General features: G+C 40.8%; 1 protein-coding gene across 1 annotated transcript in view; it reads right to left on the bottom strand.

The window, feature by feature from the left end:
- Positions 1 to 1,802: 1,802 nt before the first annotated feature.
- LOC100774582 (ATP-binding cassette sub-family G member 3) overlaps positions 1,803 to 17,989 on the bottom strand; it is a 35,742-nt gene continuing 19,555 nt past the window's right edge. The window contains exons 9-15 of the mRNA XM_035453132.1: positions 17,833 to 17,915; positions 11,332 to 11,421; positions 9,731 to 9,855; positions 8,571 to 8,725; positions 5,087 to 5,176; positions 4,109 to 4,194; positions 1,803 to 2,111 (exon numbers count right to left, since the gene is read on the bottom strand). Coding sequence (XP_035309023.1) covers positions 1,916 to 2,111; positions 4,109 to 4,194; positions 5,087 to 5,176; positions 8,571 to 8,725; positions 9,731 to 9,855; positions 11,332 to 11,421; positions 17,833 to 17,915 — 825 coding nt within the window. The 3' untranslated portion in view covers positions 1,803 to 1,915. The remainder of the gene's footprint in view (positions 2,112 to 4,108; positions 4,195 to 5,086; positions 5,177 to 8,570; positions 8,726 to 9,730; positions 9,856 to 11,331; positions 11,422 to 17,832; positions 17,916 to 17,989) is intronic.

Raw genomic sequence — 17,989 nt, 5'->3', positions numbered from 1 at the left:
ACAAATTGACACAAGCTAGACTCATTAGAGAGAAAGGAGCCTTAGTTGTGGAAATTCCTTCATAAATTCCGGCTATATGGTGTTTTCTAATTAATGATCAGTGGGAATGGCCAGGAACTGTGAGTGGGGCTAACCCTTGGATGATGATCCTGGCTTCTATCAGGAAGAGACTGAACAGGCTATGAAGATCAAGCCAATAATCATGACCCCTCCATGGCCTCTGCATCGGCTCCTGCCCCCAGGTTCCAGCCCTGTTTGAGTTTCCAATCTGACTTCCTTCAGTGATGAACAGTGATGTAGAAGTGCAAGCCAATTAAACCATTTCCTCCCCAACTTGCTTTTAGGTCATGGTGTTTCATTGCATCAATAGATACTCTAACAAGACACCATCCATAAATCTTATTTAATGAGCTCATTAAAGATGTTTTATGGTCACTTATTATGTGGTTTTTAAAAAAGATTTATTATGTATACAATGTTCTGTCTGCATGTGTCCCTGCAGGCCAGAAGAGGGCACCAGACCTCATTAGAGATGGTCGTGAGCCATCATGTGGTTGCTGGGAAGTGAACTCAGGACCTCTGGAAGAGCAGCCAGTGCTCTTAACCTCTGAGCCATCTCTCCAACCCCCTATGTGGGGTTTTTTGTTTTGTTTGTTTTTCTTTTCTTTTTTTGTTTTGAGGTAGTCTTTTCTAGCCCATGGTAGCCTCAAACATACTATCTACCTGAAGTTGACCTTAAACTCCTGTCTTCCTCCTCCCAAGTGGACAGCAAGCATGAACCACATCAAGTTCATTGAGTTATTTTATTATTCTTAGAAGTAAGATAGTTTTTATAACATGGTTTAGAACCAGGCTTTTAAAACAGAATTGGTGTATTTCTTATGGAGCAGATATCGGCTGGTGTAGGATTTATTGGCTATTACATTTGGAGGATGATACTTTATGTTTTTACTGTAAAGGTGAACAAATTGATACAAATGATCTTAGGAATGTAAGATTTTCTAGGACAAGTTTTCCTTTTCCAGGTCATACAATTTGATTCATTGCCTCTAATGATTATTATCAATGAAATGAACTAACATGCAATACTCAATAATATTAATTTGAGCCTAAGATTCTTTTACTTATAATTTAATGTGTTGTGTTTGTAAACTTTAAAAGAAATAGTCATTGATGAATTAAGGTATAATAGAAAACATATATAAAAATGTTAGTTAGATGATTTACACTAAAGTTCCTTCTTATATTTATAATAATGTTTTTAAAAACTGAAAACTTGATATATGTATATAATGCATTTCAGCCATTCTCACTCCCTCCCACTTTCCTATCTCCTTTACAACCCCTTCAAATGCCCCTCTTTATGAGTCCTTTCTCACATTCGTATCTGGGTATTACCTTGTGATTCACTGAGTTTAAGCAGAACTGTCTGTGGAACCCTGGGCTTTAGACTATCCACTGGAGCCTAGCTGGCTCTCCTCTGAGTGTCAGTGTGAAATCAGTCTGTCTTCCATAATCCATTAGTAGCAATTGTTCAGCCGAAGGGAGTATGGTCCCATTGAGTCCCTCTCCAACCATTGCTGTGCTGATGAGAGACCCTGTCCTGTAGCTGTAGGTGTTGTGAGACAGAGCATGGTTGCAATGCTTGTGTGCCATGCCCACATTTCCTGCCTTTTTTTTTCATCTTCTGAGTTCTGTATCACTACACCCCTCTTCCACACAGCTGTAAGCTTTAGGGAGGGTGTGACATAGGTGTCCTGTTTAGGGTGAAGCACTAAAGTATCACTCTGGTACCTTGAGCAGCCACAAGTCTCTGCACTCATCACAGTTCATTACAGTAGGAATCTCATCTGGGTGATGCTGGCTGTAGTATTTGTCCATGAATATAAGTATAGGTAGTTAGAATAGTTTGGAATCACATCTCTTTAAACAACTGTTGAAACTTCCTCCAGCCAGACTTAAGAACTTCTACTTCCCTCTGTGCTAATAACTGAACATAGGTAATGGATAAGAGGATAATCATTATACAAGCTAAGGCCACATGATTCTGCCAGAAGCCCCAGGGTGAGAGGTCAATGCCCAGGATCATCAAGAATTCTTCACCAGTGCATCTGTAATTCAACACAAGCAAAAATAATGTCAAAGCTCATTCAGCAATTCACTTCCTTCTAAAAACTCATTAGAAGTTTCAACCCATCATTAAAAATTTCTTCTTATTATTTTAGAGCAGTAATGATGAATTTACTATTTTGGTATATATTATGAAATCTAAACTACTTGAATCAGGTCCCTTTGTTAATTTCAAAAGGGATCCAAAGAGGTGTAGCTGTCACATCTATTAAGAAGCACAGAGGAAGGAGGCTTAGTAAACTCGGGCAAGTTTGAGTCACACGAAGATCCAAATTTGTGGTCTTCACTGTCTTTACATGTCATTCATTTCTCAATCTACAATGTTGCTCTCTCTTCAATGGACAAAGGCTTGGATGAAGCACTTGTTTCTCCTGAAGGGAAAGCCTCAGCTTCCTAATGTCACACACAGACACTCTAAGAGATCAAAGCTTTATGCAATTCAGCTGACTCAGTAGACAGTCATGCAAAAGAACACAGCAATATTTCTAGACTGAGGACCAGAGAAGACTAAGGGATTGTGACAGAAGTCAGTCAATTCCTGTCAGCTCCTGTACTAAGAGAGCAGTGACAACCACGTACACTCAGCTATGGAACATCCCGAGAGGCCATGGCTACAGACAGAGCCTTGTAGCAGTTGGAGCACAGCAGGATGCAGAAACCCTGACACAGGGTAGAAAAGCAGCTGCTGCTAAAATTCTGGCTACACTACAATTATCTCCTGTGTATCTTCATCCCTGTGTCTCATCCCTGTGTGTCTCCATCCCTGTGTATCTCCATTCCTGTGTGTCTCCATGCCTGTGTGTCTCCATCCTGTGTACAGCCATGCTTGTGTGTCTCCATCCTGTGTTTCACAACTCATGTGTGTCTCCATCCCTCTGTGTCTCCATCCTGTGTGTCTCAAATCATGTGTGTCTCCATCTCTGTGTCTCCCTTTTGTGTGTCACCATCCTTTTGTATCTCCATGCCTGTGTGTGTCTCCATCCTGTATATCTCTTAGAATGTCACATTCCCAAATCTGCTAAAAGGGCAGATTTCTTCCTCCTATGAAGATGAGGTCGGTGGTTGATCCTCTGTGATTTCACTTCACCCATCCCCATCCTTCTGACAAGAAACTGGTAAAGAATTTGCATTGCAAGGATGCCAGATCACACCAGCAGAGAGGAGACCTGGGAGATTAGATATCCCCTCTGCCATACTTGTTTTCTTATCAATAATTCAAACATAAATTTGGGTTACTATTATTCATTATTATTTTGAATATTCATGAGAGATTTAACATCTCAGTATGATCTTCTCTCATTGATATAACAAAATCAAATCAATGACAGCAATCATAGAATGGGATGTATTGTAATGTTAAAACAATACACTGTAATTTTATTATAAACCTGTGTTTCTACTTTAATGGCATTAGACAAAAATAAGATTTCTTTCTCAAAATACTGAAACATGTGTTTCTTTCATTGAAGGACATATCCTGTGGTAGAACATTTTACACACACACACACACACACACACACACACACACACACACACTGGCCCTTGCTTTCTTGAAGTCTTCTAGAGTATGAGACAAAGGGAAGACCCTGGAATCTGGCAAGCACAGCTCATCCCTATCTGCCCTTGCTGCCCTGACATTCTTGGGCTCTGCTCACAGGAGCCATAATCTACACATGTGGAGAATGAATGCCCATGTAAATTGTCTGAGCAGCCTATGTCAGATTCAAATGACCTGCAACAAGGAACTCACACCCACAATCAAGGCATCAAAATATTTTTTTAAAGGCCCAAAGAACCCTTTCTACACATTGTCTAAACACGGAGCAGTAGGATGGAAACACAGCAGCATGTGCATTGGTTACAATGACTCCCTGTGGGGAATAGGCAGGGGACAGAGTGTTCATCCTGAAAGGATGGGTTTCCACTCTAAGTCTAGGCACATGCTATGTCCCCATTGTGACCCCGAACTAGAGCTTACATCACATAGTTCCGACAGCTACTGACTTCTGCTGTTTTGTGTTCTGGACAGAAGTTTTGCCCCAAGAATTCATTGTGCAGCAAAGCCTGTAACACAAACAAAAACAGGACAGACAAATATTTTTATAAGTTTCCAAAGAATAAACACAGCTATAACTTCTAATTCAATCTTGACTGTAATTTCAAATTTCAGTCTGTAGATCACACTAGCCTTGAACTCACAGAGATCTGCCTGCCTCTGTCTCCCAAGTGCTGGGATTAAAGAGCCACCACCGCCAGGTTCAAAAATATTTTAAACAAACAAAACCCACCAAGTTCAGTGTGCCCAGCAAAGCAGTGCCCCTCCCCCACACAGGAGGTTTAGGATTGAAATGAAGGAGATTCCCAAATACTAAGAGGTGGACTCTTAACTAGATTACCTCAGGCACATCCTTCTCTGCCCAGTCTATAACATGGAAACACTGTAATTGAAACAATGCTATTGATTCATAGTAGCAATATTTCTTGCTTCTTTTCGTCAAAACCAGTTGTGATTATGGGGAAAAGAAAGTCTGTTAATACACACTTTACTGCAGAGAAAGCTTGGCAAAGTCAGGATGGCTGTGGGTATGACTTGGTTTCTGTTTCTTTTAGATTCCTGATGTAAACTATGCATCACAGTCCCTGAACCTTTCATTATTTCCCTATTGGGTAGAATCACAACTGTGTGCTTTTTATAATATTGTCTATCCTTCCTCTTTACCCTGGGATTTTTTTCTCACCATTTATCTCCCTCTAGTAACACATGATTGGGGAAAACCCAAGAGGACTCACTGGCCTTTGGGAAAACCAACAGGAAGATTCTCATCTTTAGCTCCTGGAAGGAGAATCCTGGGCAGCAGCTGGTTAGAGATTACAGCTGCGGAATGGACTTGGTTGGGAATCATTTCAGTCGCTTCAGTTGGAGAAGCCAAGTACAGTGACAGACAGGACAACTTACTGTGAATCCATAATGAGGAATATTAAAGTACTGAATGAATGAAAGCCCAGGTAGTGAGCTTCCTGAATATATTTCCAGACCCGAGAAAAACTGTGAAGAGCAAAACCACGAATTAGAACCACTCTTTTGGCTAAGAATTCTAGACAAGATCATCTTCTTCAAGACCCCTTCATCTTTCTGACCATTTCTGCTCAGACCAGCTCTTTAAAACATTCTTTCAGGCACATTCATACAATAAAGACATCTGTTCAACGATGCTCATAGCAGCACTATTTGTAATAGCCAGAAACTGGAAGCAGCCTAGATGCCCCTCAACTGAAGAATGGATAGAGAAAATGTGGTACATTTACACAATGGAGTACTACTCAGCAGAAAAAAACAATGGAATCTTGAAATTTGCAGGAAAATGGATGGAACTCGAAGAAACCATTCTGAGCGAGGTAACCCAATCACAAAAAGACAAACATGGTATGTACTCACTCATATGTGGATTTTAGACATAGAGTAAAGGATTACCAGCCTACAATCCACACTGCCAGAGAAACTAGTAAACAAGGAGGACCCTAAAAGAGTCAAACTTTGTCCCCTGGAGAAGGGGAAAGGGTGAAGATCCCCTGAGCACATTGAGAGCATGGGAAGAGGGCAGGGGGAGCTACGAGAATGAGAAGGGAAGAAGAGGAAGGATGCAGAGGACATGAGGGAGCAGAAAGTTTGAGCCAGGTATAGATTAGAAGAAAGGATATGTGATAGGCAGTGTTTTAGTTGGGAGGTGGTAAGAGAGGAGGGGAGGGAGAAGGGAACTAGGATTGTCATGTAATTCAATTGTGCTTGTAACTTAAATTAAAAAAGAGACAAAAAATTCTTTCAGTTAACTATAAACAGAAATAGAATTCTTCACTCTGCAAAGTCAAGGGTCTTTGTGGGTTTTTAAAAGTAGGTACCGCCACCCGTCTGCAGAAACCAAACCTACAAAAATTACATTATCTTGAAAATGACATGCAACCAGTAAACATTCTGTAATTTTAAATGCGCCCATCCTACATATTTAAAATTCTCTTTAGATTCCTTATAATATCTAATTTATGTAACTATAAACTTGATACTGCATAATTCAGGGGACGGTGATATTGAGAGCAGAATAATCATTTGTTTCATATATTTTCAAAAGACGTGATTGATTGAATCTTTAACAAGATGACAGGACAACTGTAGTGATGATTCTAATTAAACTGCTGCCATCTAGGAACACATGCTAGAAGAAAACTGTCTAGGGTTGTTTCTATCAACTGGGCACAAGTGACAATCACTGTAGAGTAGAGAACCAAAATTAAGAAATTTCTCTAAGGAGGTGCTCGGTCCTCCCTCAACTTCATGTGACTTGCTTTGTTCAAGCCCATGAAAGCCTGCCCCTTTCTAAATGAAGACAGAGAAGGAGTGGATGGGGAAAGGGTGGATAGGAGTCAGGGGCAGGAATAGAAGAGGAGGGAGGGCAAATTGTGGTCAGTATGTAAAATAAAAAATGTTAATTAAGTAAAATTAAATTTAAGAAAAACTGTTCCTATAAGATTATATATAGGCAAGCCAGTGGGGCATTTTCTTAATTAGTGATTGAGGTGACAAGGCCCAGACCAATAGTGTGTGTTACCATCCCTGGTCTGACCATCCTAGCTTCTAGAAGACAGCATACTGAGTGAGTCACTAAAACAAGCCAGTAAGTGGCACCCTCCATGGTCTCTGCATCAGCTCCTGCCTCCAGGTTCATGCCTGTTTGTGTTCCTATTCTGACCCCCTTCAATGATGAGCAGTGATATGAAAGTGTAAGGCAGATAAATCCTTTTCTCCCCAACTTTTTGGTCATGTTGTTTCATCACAGCAATAGAAACCCTAAGTAGGACAAATACTGAATATCACATATCCACTTCTACTTCCAAGGATCAATAAGTCTTGGTACTTATGAGTTTTGAATCTCTCTTCATGACATTAGAAATAATTTTGGATTCAATTAAAATACCACCTTCAGACAACTTCAAGCCTAGAACTGATAAACCACACAGAAAGTGCCAAATCCCCATTTTTAAAAAGCTGCCAAACCACAGAACCACAACAGAGATGCCAGAAAGCACTGATGGGGATGGACAAGGGACAGCTCTGGAGTTCACAATAAACTTGTCCTATCTACTCTTGAGTACCTTACAATATGCAAAACAGTGACTGTGTTTGCATGCGTCAGACTGCACCTGACCAAATGCTTATACAGGAAATACAACATTTGCCTTCATCAGGTCCCACATAGAAACTTTATACAATAACCAGTTGTCTTAATTCCTTTCCTGTGGCTGTGATAAAACACCATGACAGAGAATTCGGGAGCTTATCTAAGTATAAATTATAAACATTGTGGGAAAGAAATAAGGGAAACAATCTCATTCACAAAAATCACAAAAGGAGGGGGAAGGATAGGGGATCCTGAAACAAATCTAACTAAATGAAATACATATATAATAAAAACCTTAAGATAATGAAAAGAAAACTGAAGATACTAAATGATAGACAGACCTCCCATGCTTATATATTGGTAGGATAAATATGAAAATATCCAACCTACCAAAAGCAATCAACAGATTAAATGCAACTCCCATCAAAATTATAATACAATTCACATAAATTAAAAAAATACTAAATTTTACATGGAAATACAAAAGACCCTGATTAGCAGAACAATTCTAAACAACAAAACTGCTGGAGATAACATCAATCATTAGAGGTGTCATTACCATTGGTGAGAGAACCCATCCCCCTTTTGTGTAAGGAATAATTAGTCTCCTCTAATGATAAGAGGCTTTCAGTGGGCCTGTGTACACCTAGGAACAAGAGCAACAGACTCTAGCACACTTTACCATCCATGTGTCCTCCTCTCATACAGAGGGCAACATGCCATTTGCTCTGGTAGGACAGGATCCCACTCAAAAGAAAAGGATACTTGAGCCTGGGGATGACCTGCCTCACAGGAGTAGCAAGCACTCCATGGGCACATGCTGTAGAGTTATCACAGTTTTCAAGTATTCAATTATCCACATGAGTTTTCTAAGCACACTTATCAAAAGTAAAAAGAAAGTGAACTCTACCAATACTATGTATACCCTTTAGAGAATGAGGCATAATTAGGTTCCTTTTGAGAATTAATTTTAAAGGCTGCTTGGATGATCCAAAGAAGACAACTTGGGACACATGTACTTGTCCATCCAAGAAAGTTTTATTTTATTTTTTTGTTTCCTTGGGTCTTGTTTTGTTTTCTTACTCATCAAACTGATATCAGAGCAGTAGCCACAAAGCCTGGGAGGAGAGGCTGCTCCTTCTCTCCTACAGACCATAATAAGCTTTAGCATAGGCCTCATGTCTCAAATCCTGATGTGTCAAGCATGTACATGTTCAAGAAGGAACACAAGGAAATTTTTCCTCTCACTAAAACACAGTTCACACTCACCAGCATGAATGCAAAGTAGATTGTCACAAGTACTGTGGGTACAGCTGTTGCATTCTCCCCTGCTCCTATAGACAGCGGCAGGGAACTGGTAGAATATGCCAACATCATGATAGTAAACAACATAGTGAAGAAACCCTTTGCATCTGTTATTATCCCTTAGAAAGAAATAAAGTGAGGTCAGTTCCTCTTCCTAAGTCAGGGGAATTGTACATATTTCAGATAATACTTTAATAGCCAACAAGACCAGTAACAGCTTCATAGCCACCCAACTTCTCTGGGTCTGCCTCTGCCACCTGATCATGTGGATGCTGGAAACCAAATTTGGGGACTTTGGAGGAGCAGCATGTTCTCCTAACCAATGAGCCTTTCTCCGGCCCCATCATATGGTTTTATTTTTATACTTGCCACAAAATACCTTTCCTTATAGTACCTGTTCTCCTCTACACATACTTATGAGCCATTTATGGGATCCTGGCATGGAGACCTACAGGCAACACAACTGGCTAAATTTCTACTGCATTCTCTTACAGGAGAAATCAGCAGTAGAACATGTTCATGTCCACATTTCCTGTGTTCATATAATTGCATTAGTAATGAAACTGGAGTCAGGACTGTACTGGTAGTTTTTTTTGTCAATATAACACAAGCTAGGATCTTATAGGAAGAGCCAACCTCATTGAGAAAAAATGCCTGCATTAGATTGGCCCTGAGGCAAGCCTGTGCCAGCATTTTCTTGATGAATGATTCATGTGGGCAGTCTTAGACATCTGTGGATGATGCTATCCCTAGGCAGGAGGTTCTGGGTTCTATAAGAAAGCAGGCTGAGGAAGTCATTAGGATCAAGCCAGTAGGCACGCAAATATATGGATAGATATGTAATAATTGGCTTTGCTCCATTGGCACTGTCTCAAATGTATATTATTTATTCAGTCATCATACTACAGAATCTCTTAATTAAATCACAGTTACACAGACAGCATTTGTAGTATTTTGTGAATAAGTCTTGGAGTCTTTCCTCTCACTGAACACTTGTGTTAGATAGCCTATGGTGGAGACATGGTTTTCTACTTATGCTTCTCTACTTTAGGCTTGCCACAGTTTTACAAACCAAAACATGCTCCCCCAAGAGTAAAGATGCATTCTCTTGCTTTGTCACTTACCTGCTATGAAGAATACGATAACAGTAAATGTAATACTTGGCAATAACCTCCTGGGTACCAGCTCAGCCAGCAATTTCCCAAGGAAATATGATGACATGCTGTAGTATCCACTGGTATGCTCATGTCTACAGAGACAAAGATCATGTTATACATTCTTAGATTAGTTGAGAAGGTGCAGGTGAGATGCTGGCTATACTGACTTCTGCTACCACAGGGAACCTAACAGGACAGTGTCCCTATGCTCCAGGCTGACTCCCATACAGGTCCCCATCTTAGGGACCAGTATCTCTAGGCCAGCATCCTTTTTACATCCTCACTATGATTCTCCCCATCAGGGAACTCTCCCCTCTTTTGTCCACTCTGTCCACACAACAGCCTCTCCAGGAAAACAGTCTGATGAGCCCACTCTCCTCAGAGTCTGCCCCCTTCCGAAGCTGGCTCCCTGAGGAACAGCTTATTAGTACCTCACCTCAGACAGTGGTCATGGAGTCTCCTTCCAGTTCTTATGAAGAAGGTAACACTGTCACTTTGAGGTCACAGTGCAACTTCAGGACAATACATCCTTCTCTTCAGCCACTCTCATTTTAGGACAGATTTATTCCTTCAGTAGTCTCTTTTACAACCATGAGTCATTACCAGATACCAAACCTAATCCTTTCCCTTCCTGGCTCTTCCAAATCCCAAGCTCTTCCCCTCACAGTGAGTTCATTGTAACTCTCATTTGTTGTTGTTGTTGTTGTTTCTTTGTTTTTGTTTCATTTTTTTACAATAAACCACTAAATGTATGCTGGCCTCAAATTCCATATGTATCCACGAATGACCATTCTCCTACCTGTTTCTGCTTCTGGCCTTACAGGACTACTTGCCATGCTCAGGTTTATGTGGTATCATGAATCTCACCTAGGATTATATGTACACAAAACAACCACTCTACCAACTGAGTGAGACTCTCGGCCCCTTTCTGATGTCTCCTCTCCTTGGCATATACTTGGAGCAAATCTTGGCCATCTTTGTGAGCAGTGATTCCTAAGCCCAGGCCACCAGGAAAAGGTTCTTCCATGTTTGAGAAACACAGGAGGTAACAGCTCTTTCTACACAGCTGCCTTCTAGCTCTTTCCACCCCTCCATCACCAGTCTGTGCACACTCTCATTATTACACAGCTGTACCTCTCCAGCTCCAATGAGCTGCTGAACCCACTACACGGAAGCTCTATGACCCCTGACATCTTTGTGTGGTCATCAATTTCCTGGATTTCCCCTCCTGCTGTGTTGTCTGCAGCAGTGCAATCTGGTGACCTCATGCCAATTTTGAAACTTTCTCTGAGCAGCAGACACCTCTGCTCCTGATTTCCCACACAGTTTTCATTAACATTAGTAATCTCTTTATATACTTCAAAAATCATGATATCATATGATAAACACAAAATTTCATAATGTGTTTATTTTCAGCTAATAAATAAATAAATAAAATAATAAATAAATTAATAAATAAAAAGGAGGGATGACTGGTAATTCATGAGATAACATGCTAGGCCCAACTATGAACATAAGCAATTGATCACCAGCCTCGGATGCCTGGGCCTGGGGCAGGGGCTACTCACAGAAATCGATCCGTGTCGATCACGAAGAGCTCCCCAGCAGATATGCTTGTGATAACCTGGAAGATGGTGAGCAAGAAAAGCAGGTTGGCTCTGCCAGGAGGGAAATGGGAGGCAAAAGCAACAGGAAATTCAACATTAGGATGGTTTCTTTATAATGCACCTTGTTTTGTAGATTGAATGACATTATACAGATCTATTCTTTAAAAAAAAAGAAAAAAACAACTCAGTACTGGAGAGACAGCTCAGCAGTGAAGAGTTCTTGCTGCTCTTGCAAGGGACCCAGGTTTGGTTGGCAGCACCCACATGGTGGGCCACAGCCATCTGTCACTCCAGTTCAAGGGAGCCTGTGGTAGCTGATTTTATGCCGACTTGACACAAGCTAGGGTTATCTAGGAAGGAACCTCAAATGAGAACCGGCCTCCATAAGATCCAGTTGTAAGGCATTTTCTTAGTTACTAATGGATGGGGATGGGGCCAACCCACTGTGCCTGGTGTATCCCTGGATTTGGACATTTGTCTCCCACCTGCTATTTCCTGAATAAACACTCAGAAGCTTAATATTAATACAAATGCTTGGCCAATGGCTCAGGCTTATTATTAGCTACATTTAAATGAACCCATTTCTATTCATCTAAGTATTGCCACATGGCCATGTCATTACCAGTCTGTTGGCATGTTGTTCCTTGGGTGGCTGGATTGCATTGCTCAGACTCCACCCTTTTTTCTTGCTTATCTTTGTTTGGATTTCCCATTTGGCTCTATCCTGCATTGCCATAGGCCAAAGCAGCTTTATTTATCAACAAATGAGAGAAATGCATATTCACAGCATACAGAAAGGCATCCACAGCACATGCCTGAGCCGGTGGTCCTGAGTTCTATAAGAAAGCAGGCTAAGCAAGCTCTATAGAGTAAGCCATAAAGCAGCATCCCTCCATGGCCTCTGCAGATTCCTGACTAGTTTGAGTTCCTGTCTTGACTTCTTTCAATGATGGACTACAATGTGGGAGTGTAAGATGAATAAACACTTTCTTCCACAAGTTGGCTTTTGGTCATATATTTAATCAGACAAATAGTAACCCTAACTAAGACAATGCCCCCTTCCGACAGCCACACAGACATACATGTAGGGAAACACACATACACATAAAAATAAAATAATTACCTAAAAAATAAGGAAAATGTGGAACTCTTCTGTTTAAAAGGCCAGGGGTTATGAGTCCCATGATTATTTTCCTTTGTCTCCACAGTGGTATCTATTAATTCAAGTATGTCCTTCAATATATAACAATTTGATAACAACACTTAATATAATTAACAAAGTTAGTAAGCATCATTCCTAATGTATAAAGAAAGAAAAATAAAGACAAATAAAACTCCCAGACATTTGCATATTCTGTTGGCCACTTTGATTTTACAGAAGGGTAAGAATGAAACAGCAGGGAAATCCCCACTCAACAGCTTACTACAGACACGGACTGTGGAAACTTCTTTCAAGCCCTGATTATCCCTAAAACAGGCTAACAACTTCCTGTATGGTTTCCAAAGAGCTCAAAAATGAATTCAGTCATGCTTACTTATGAAGAAATGATTTGGGTCCATGTGATAGGGGGTGGTTAGCAGGAAGAGGGGAACAAAATGCCCTTTGCATTTATCTGTTTCCTGGACACACATGTCAGGGTCCTCTAAGACAGATGGCATGACTGGGGCCTAACATCCTGTAGCATAACACCTTTTCAAATGACAGTCAGGGGTCAGTGACTCTCCTTATCTCACTACACAGTGGTGGTTAGACATCAGATCAGAGAAGGGGGGACCTTATTGGAGAGTAGTTTCCTCCTACATCAAAGAAAACTTCCGTTTTGTACTCTACCAAAGGTCAGATTAAAGAGAAAGGATGGAAAAGGAAAGACAACCTAAGAATGGGTAAGACTCTGAGAAGATGAGGAAGCCTGACCTCTATGACTCCTGGACCTTGGGAGACAGAGGATGAGGACAGCCTGGGCTACATGACAAGTTCTGGGACTGTCAGGTCACAATGACCCCCCACTTCAAAGGTCCAAACATACAGCAGAAGGCCTGAGCATCCCATGACCAGTGATAGAGCAGAGAACTGGGGAACCCAGTCACCAAACAGAGAAGACCTGGGACTGAAGCCAGCCTGGGCTACATGACAAGTTCTGGGCCTGTCAGGTCACAACTGTGGCTCTGCTTCAAAGATCCAAACATAAGAGCAGAGGACATAGGTACCCCATCATCCATGGGCACTCCATATCCAACCACAGAGCAGGGGACCTGGGTTTCTCCTTCTCTCCTAAAGAGCCTGTCTGGCTTTCAAGGATCATCTGTTTAACTTTTCTAAATGCACAGCTTTCTCTCTCTCCACGCTTCCATTCCCACACACCTATTCCCTGCTGCTTAGGGAATTCTCCGTCTCTGTCTCCAAAAATTGTCCTCAAGTTCCATCTGTGCTTACTTTCATGTTTTTATCAGCAAAACTAGGAATCTTGTGGCTCTGGCTACACTAAATCATTTATACCACATCTACTTTCTGATCTGAATTTTTAAATATTAAAATTGTAGATTGATAACCTATAGCTACACATTTAACATACAAAACTGATATGATTCATGAACAATTTTGTGCAATAATCATATCAAACTAAATTAGATGATGTCCATCACCAGAAATATACATCATTTTTATGGTAACACATTAGAAATATATTCCCAGAAATTTGAAATGTATATTAATAATTGCTGGATTGAATGTGCTGTACAATTAATCTCAAAGGATAAAATCCTACTTCTCATGTTTAACAGATTTTATACTCTTAGGCCTTATGTATCTCCTCACTCCCGACTGCCCTGGCCATTACTAACGGACTCTATGCTGCCTGGGGGTCAATTACTTATAATCCACATGTAATGAAACATGCTTGTCTTTATGGATTTGGATTATTTTACTTTACATGAGATTTCTCAAATCTTCAATTCTATCCATATTGTTACAAATTCCCATTTTAAAGATAAGTAGCATTCCAAGTCATATGTTCTGTACCAGTTACCTGTTGGTGGACACTTAAATTCCTTAACTTGGCTACTGTACCTACTGCTCCAATGAACATCAGACTTCACATGCATTTGGGTAAATGATTTTCAATAGGCATGTAAGTATGCACAGGACAAATGTCTGTATCCAACTATTTCTTTTAATGCCTTCCCCTTAATGTTTGGCTACCAACTCAACTCTATAATGCTATTGAGCCAATGGAGCATATATGCCACAAAATTCAAACCCAGTTCCTAGTTATACAGTTAGATCCAAACACGAGAAGCATCTCTGGCATCCTGAACACTATTAATGAAGATATTGATATTGATCCTAAAAATAATTTATAGCTTTATTCCACAGATGATGTTGAGGAAGTATTTCCAACTGTCCTACATATGTTCCTTTTGCTGTGATGAACACCCTGACCAAAAGTAATCTGAGGAGAATGTAACTTACACAGGTTACATATTTCAAGTCACAGACTAACCCTGATGAAAGTCAGGCAGAACCTTGGAGGAAGAGAGGGAACCTGGGCCACAGAGCAGTGCTCCTTACTGGCTTAACCCTCATGACTTGCTCAGCCTGTTTCTTACACATCTCAGAACAACATGCCTAGGGGTAGCTGTGCTCCCAGGGGTGGGCCATCCCATATCCATTATTAATCAAGAAAATGTCCCACAGACTCACCTACAAGCCAACCTAATAGGTTCATTTTCTTGATCGAGGTTCCTCTTCCCATATGACTCTTGCTGGTGCCATGTTGGCAAAAAATTAACCAGCACACTAACCAAAAGAATCAGGACAACTGAAATAAACCACACACAAAGCACATTGTCCCACCGTCCAACTTCTTACAAAAAAAAGGTACCAGAGGAAGTGAAAAACACAAATTAAAAGCATTTCACAATTTCTAAAAAGAATATGAAGAAACAGTTAATAAAGCTCTTCTTTGTGTCAGCATTTTCCAAGAACATTTCCACATAAGGTTTTTCAGAGTTTATATGTGAATGCTTCCTGTGATGGGGTCTACACCGTCTATCCTGCGATAGTGTCTACACCATCTATATTCTTGTCTATGCTGTGCTTGGTTAGGATTTGCTGTCTATACAGGGTGCAAACTAAGTGTTAGAAGATCTGGAAAGCTTTCAGATCTTGGTCTTCAGGGAAGGTGAAACAACGACAGACTGGAAATAGCTGCAACATTCACCTCACTGCAGACTAACTTCTGATCCACTCAGAAGGAAATTCACAGAAGAAGAGATTTTTATGTTTTCTCTTTTCCCCAAAATTAATTGCTGTTTTCCACATGTCAAAACAGATTTGTTGGGCTGTGGAGCTGGCTCATTCACCAACATGTCTACCATGCAGCCAAGAGAGCCTGAGTTCAGATGCCTGGAGTCCATGTAGAAGTACCCAGGCACAGAACTTCACATCTGTAACTCCAGTGAAGGGTAAAGAGGTGGATGCTTGTAGCTCATCACTCAGCCAGCCTAGCCAAGTCAATGAGCTTCATATTCAGTGAGGGAACTGTCTTGAAAAAGAAAGTGGAGGGTCAAGGAAAACTTGCCATCAATCTCTGACCTCCACATGCAGATATATGTATGTTCACCAACAGGAACATGTTTACACACCCACATAAACAGAAGTGCGTCTCACACAAACCTGGACCTACACTCTCTCACTCAGTCTCTCTCTCTCTGTCTCTCTTTCTGTCTCTGACTCTGTCTGTATCCATCTGTCTCTCTGTCTCACTCTGTCTGTCTCTGTATCTCTCTCTCTCTCTCTCTCTCTCTCTCTCTCTAATGTTCCTGAAGTTCTTAATCATTTTTCCTTGGTAGTCAAGCCTCTCTACCTATTGGGAGGTACCCTGGCTGTGGTTCTCAAGCAGGAGCCCAGTTGAGAAAACAGTGGTGTGCTACACATGAAATACAGTGAAAATTCTGAAAATTGTGATTCTCGTGTTAAACTAGGTTTGGACTATGTAGTCTTTAAAAGATTTAACATGGGAGCATATCTTTAAAGTTACATTATAGCTCAAATTAGACAAGGACCACAAAAGTGACATCTATTTAACAAGTTAGGAAAATTTGAGTCTTACCCTATTAGCCCAAACTCACACACATTCAAACAGTCCAAATAAATTCAAGAACATTGACACCTGAGCAATAAAAGGAGAATAAATAGGTAAACTAACAACCTTTCTGCACCACAGCATTATAAACAGAGTAAAAAGGGAACACACAGAAGGGAAGAAACACCTGTGGATCATGTGTCTGAGGGGGATTCACATCTCATAAACAAAATAACTATAACTCAACAGCAGGGAAAATTAAGAGCCAGTGAGACGGTTCAGCAGCTAAAATGATGGCCACCAAGCTTGATGACCTTGAGTACAACCCCTGAAATCCCTGCGGTGGAGGGGGTCAGCTCTTGTTTATTGTCCTCTGGCCTCCACACGCATGCTGTAGCACACACGTGCCCACACATACACACACTAACAAAATAAATAATTTTGGAGCGAAAGGAAAACATTCCTATTTAAAACAGGAAAATGGGTTCTCAGTCACTTCATAAAACATTGAGTGGATCACAAACTATTTTTCTTAGACATCTTAGTCCAAACAAGAAAGAACATAGGTTGGGGGAGGATAAGGACATACTGGAGCCCCTATGTTCTGCTCCTGAGGATACAAACATTACAGTGGATTTGGAGACAGAGCAGAAGTTCCTCAAGTTAACACAATGGCCTATGATTTGTCAGCTCTAGCTTTCTACCTTCAAGAGTAAAGTCCAGGGCTCAAACACATGTGCTTGCACACTCAACAGCATGGTTCACAGCAGCCAAAGGTGAGAGCAAACAACATGTCCAGTCACAGTGAATGGAAGCAAATACACACAATGGACTATTTATTATTCTGCCTTACAGAGCCCAAGAAATCCCCACACATGCCACACTTTGATGTGCCCTGAGGACATTACACCAGTGGGAACAAGCCAGCCAAAACAAACTAGAACAAGACCAAAACAGAACCAAAACACCATACTTGTGTGACTCCAATTCAGGGCTCCCACATTAGTCATAGCCAACGACAGAAAGTAGAATGGTTGATGCCTGGAATCAGGAGTGGGTGGTATGGGGATTCTTCTTTCAGATCTATGGGATTCCATTCGGGAAGATAAAGGATGCCCTATGTTTAGAGTGTGGTAGTGGTCACACAACATGAAGCTGCTCCATACACTAAAATTGTAAAATGTGAAATGTGTGGTGTGTATAGATCCATACTATCTACACACAAACCTACATGAATAAGTGAGTTCTTCCACTCAGCTTTCAATGTACCAAAACATTTTATCACATGATAAAGTGTTTCCTCTGTTATTGTCATGGATTCCAATTCTTAATGGATTTATATGAGCTTGGATCAAAATGAGGATCCAAGTTTGCTTACCTGGTTTGACCTTCAGTACAATCATTTCTTAGGATACGTGAAGTGGTCCCCACAGCCACTGCCATCGTGACTATGATAATTGTCTTACAAAAAGAAAACATTTCCATTAGGAGTAGAAAGCATTCTACACACTGTTCATTATTTTAAGATATATGGT

This window comes from Cricetulus griseus (assembly GCF_003668045.3).
Source record: "Cricetulus griseus strain 17A/GY chromosome 1 unlocalized genomic scaffold, alternate assembly CriGri-PICRH-1.0 chr1_1, whole genome shotgun sequence".
Taxonomy (NCBI): Eukaryota; Metazoa; Chordata; class Mammalia; order Rodentia; family Cricetidae; genus Cricetulus; species Cricetulus griseus.
The sequence above is the reverse complement of the archived record's forward strand: the minus strand, read 5'-3'. Positions and strand labels throughout refer to the sequence as shown.